The sequence below is a fragment of the Oncorhynchus mykiss genome, chromosome 16 (genome assembly GCF_013265735.2).
Source record: "Oncorhynchus mykiss isolate Arlee chromosome 16, USDA_OmykA_1.1, whole genome shotgun sequence".
In the NCBI taxonomy this organism is placed as follows: Eukaryota; Metazoa; Chordata; class Actinopteri; order Salmoniformes; family Salmonidae; genus Oncorhynchus; species Oncorhynchus mykiss.
The window spans coordinates 77,101,338-77,104,968 of record NC_048580.1 but is presented as its reverse complement, the minus strand read 5'-3'; the positions used below and the strand labels follow the sequence as shown (position 1 = coordinate 77,104,968).

Below are 3,631 nucleotides of genomic sequence, written 5' to 3'. Positions count from 1 at the left end.
TCTATACCTCCTGTCCTCCCTCTCTCTGGAACCTGTATTAAAGGTCTAGGTCTCTTGGACTAGTCTACCCTGGTCTACACCTCTAGTCTTCTGAGTGTCCTGGGATGTGTTTTAAGGACCAGGGTCTAGGTGTACTTGCAGCAACAGTAGTATTAGTATTAGTAGTAGTAGTGGCAGCAGTATAAGCAGTTGTAGTAGCCCCCCCCCCCCCCCCCCCCCCCCCCCCCAGCAGTAGCAGCCATGGAGGCAGCTCTAGTGGACTTTGAGAGTCTGGACGACATAGACAGAAGTCTGGAAGATGAGCTGGGTAACACAGACAACCCTGATGAGAGCACAACCCTGACGGTCGACATGCTCCACGAAAACTGCTCCATCCACGGCTCCCACCACCTCCTTTCCCCTCAGCCCAACCTCACATCCACTCCCCAGCACCACTACCCCTCCGAACACTCCTCCCACAGGAGGAATACCTCCCCCTGCCCGTACCCCTCCCCCAATACTCTGGATGTGCCCCAATCACCCGTCATGCCACCCCACAGCAGGAGGGGGCGTCCTAGCTGTGCCAGCATGATCTCCAACTGGAAGTTGCTGCTGAGTAGCGAGACCCATATGCAGAGCGAGACCATCTTCAGCCGGTTGGCTAAGGAGTGCTGCGAGGATGTGTTCGTGGACAAGACAGGTCTAGACGACGGAGACCAGAAGGTCATCATCAACATCGCCGGGCTACGCTTCGAGACACAGCTCAAAACCCTCGACCAGTTCCCTGAGACCCTTCTGGGGGACCCTATGAAGAGGATGGACTACTTTGACCCCATGAGGAATGAGTATTTCTTCGACAGGAACCGGCCCAGCTTCGATGGCATCCTGTACTACTACCAGTCAGGAGGGAAGATCCGTCGGCCGGCCAACGTTCCACTGGATGTGTTTGCTGATGAGATCGTCTTCTATGAGCTGGGGAGCGACGCCATGGAGCAGTTCAGAGAGGACGAGGGCTTCATCAAGGAAGTGGAGATCCCTCTCCCGACCAACGAGATATACCGGCAGTTTTGGCTGCTGTTCGAGTACCCCGAGAGTTCCAACGCGGCACGCGGCGTGGCGCTGGTCTCCGTGTTTGTCATCGTTATCTCCATCATCATCTTCTGTATGGAGACGCTGCCGGAGTTCAGGGATAACACCCTGGACCCCGTCCTACCCACCACCGTCACGCATCTGATGCCTTTCAATGGGAACCTATCGTTGGGCGGCCTCGGGTCCTTGTTCCCGCCCTCGCCCACACCCAAAACCATCACCTCCACATTCTCCGACCCGTTCTTCATCATCGAGACGGCCTGCATCGTCTGGTTCTTCTTTGAGCTGGTTGTGCGCTTCGTGGTCTGTCCCTCCAAGAGCAACTTCTTCCACAACCTCATGAACATCATCGACATTGTCTCCATCATCCCGTACTTCGTCACCTTGGTAACAGAGCTGGTCACCACCCCGGACCAGAACTCCAGCCAGAACATGTCCCTGGCCATCCTTCGTATCATCCGCCTGGTCAGGGTATTCAGGATCTTCAAGCTGTCCAGACACTCCAAGGGGCTCCAGATCCTGGGCCAGACCCTGAAGGCCAGCATGCGGGAGCTGGGCCTGCTCATCTTCTTCCTCTTCATCGGAGTCATCCTCTTCTCCAGTGCCATCTACTTTGCTGAAGTGGATGAGCCCAGCACACAGTTCGTCAGTATCCCTGATGGCTTCTGGTGGGCCGTGGTCACCATGACTACGGTGGGCTATGGGGACATGTGCCCGATCACCATGGGCGGTAAGATGGTGGGGACGCTGTGCGCCATCGCTGGCGTGCTGACCATCGCCCTACCCGTCCCCGTCATCGTGTCCAACTTCAACTACTTCTACCACCGGGAGACGGAGGCAGAGGACAAGCAGCCAATGGCTGACGCAGCAGAGCTGGCCATGAAGGCCTCAGGAGAGAGTAAACATGGGAGTAGCACCTCTCTGAACAAGACCAACGGGACCTGGCAGGGTGACAAGTTCACTGGCCTCTGAGATTTACAGAGACTGACCGGTCCACTGTAGAAGAGACAATGTGTGACAGAGAGACACAGATAGACTGACCTGTCCACTGACTGGGGCAGATAGATATAGACTGACCTGTCCACTGTGAGGACAGAGAGATATAGACTTACCTGTCCATTGTCTGGGGCAGAGAGCTATAGACTGACCTGCCCACTGTCTGGGGCAGATAGATATAGACTGACCTGTCCACGGTCTGGGGCAGAGAGCTATATTCTGACCTGCCCACTGTCTTGGGCAGATAGATATAGACTGACCTGCCCACTGTCTGGGGCAGAGAGCTATATTCTGACCTGCCCACTGTCTGGGGTAGATAGATATAGACTGACCTGCCCACTGTCTGGGGTAGATAGATATAGACTGACCTGCCCACTGTCTGGGGTAGATAGATATAGACTGACCTGTCCACTATGGAAGATTGAGACCGAGAAAGGTAGAGGGACATCTGTGAGCTGTGAAACACACACAACTAATTCTCTCCTGTCCTCTGGGAGACAGACATAAAGTCACCCCTGTGGGAAGACACAGCTACACCAGCTATTTACTGTCAGATAAGATGGTAGAGAAACCATTTTTTTAAATGACAGAAATTATTAGGTTTGATAGATCGTTGTGTTACTTGTCTAGAAAATGTTTGTTTTTTATATTGTATAATAAACAACTCTTACCTCAGTGCAAATAGTGACCGGTAACAATGTTAAACACATAGTAACTGGTAACAAATCAATCAAATACAATCAAATCACATTTCATTTGTCACATGCACCGAATACAACAGTTGTAGACCTTACTGTGAAATGCTTACTTACATACAAGCCCTTAACCAACAATGAAGTTCAAGAAATAGAGTTGAGAAGTTCAGGATCCAGTTGCACAGGGAGGTGTTTAGTCCCAGGGTCCTTAGCTTAGTGATGAGCTTCGTGGGCACTATGGTGTTGAACGCTGAGCTGTAGTCAATGAACAGCATTCTCACATAGGTGTTCCTTTTGTCCAGGTGTGAAGGGGCAGTGTGGAGTGTGAGATTGTGTCATCTGTGGATCTGTTGGGGCGGTATTTGAATTGGAGTGGGTCTAGGGTTACCGGCATGATGGTGTTGATGTGAGCCATGACTAGCCTTTCAAAGCACTTCATGTCTACATACGTGAGTGCTACGGGCCGGTAATCATTTAGGCAGGTTAGCTTCACTTTCTTGGGCACAGGGTCTACGTGGTCTGTTGGAAACATGTACAGTACCAGTCAAAAGTTTGGACACACTTACTCATTGAAGGGTTTATCTTTATTTTTACTATTGTATATGTTGTAGAATAATAGTGATGACATCAAAACTATGAAATAACACATATGGAATCATGTAGTAATACAAACAGTGTGAAACAAATCAAAATACAATTTATATTTCAGATTCTACATAGTAGCAACCTTTTGCCTTAATGACTGCTTTAAACACTATTGGTATTCTCTCAACCAGCTTCATGAGGTTGTCACCTGGAATGCATTTCAATTAACAGGTGTGCCTTGTTAAAAGTTAATTTGTGGAATATCTTTCCTTCGGAACAGCTGGTGC

General features: G+C 50.4%; 1 protein-coding gene across 1 annotated transcript; it reads left to right on the top strand.

Annotated features, from left to right (window-relative positions):
• Positions 1-251: 251 nt before the first annotated feature.
• On the top strand, positions 252-2,889 carry LOC110492706 (potassium voltage-gated channel subfamily A member 10-like). The gene has a single exon (XM_021567163.2). The coding sequence runs from the start codon at positions 352-354 to the stop codon at positions 2,038-2,040; it is 1,689 nt and encodes a 562-aa protein (XP_021422838.2). The 5' UTR covers positions 252-351; the 3' UTR covers positions 2,041-2,889.
• The last annotated feature ends 742 nt before the right edge of the window (positions 2,890-3,631 follow it).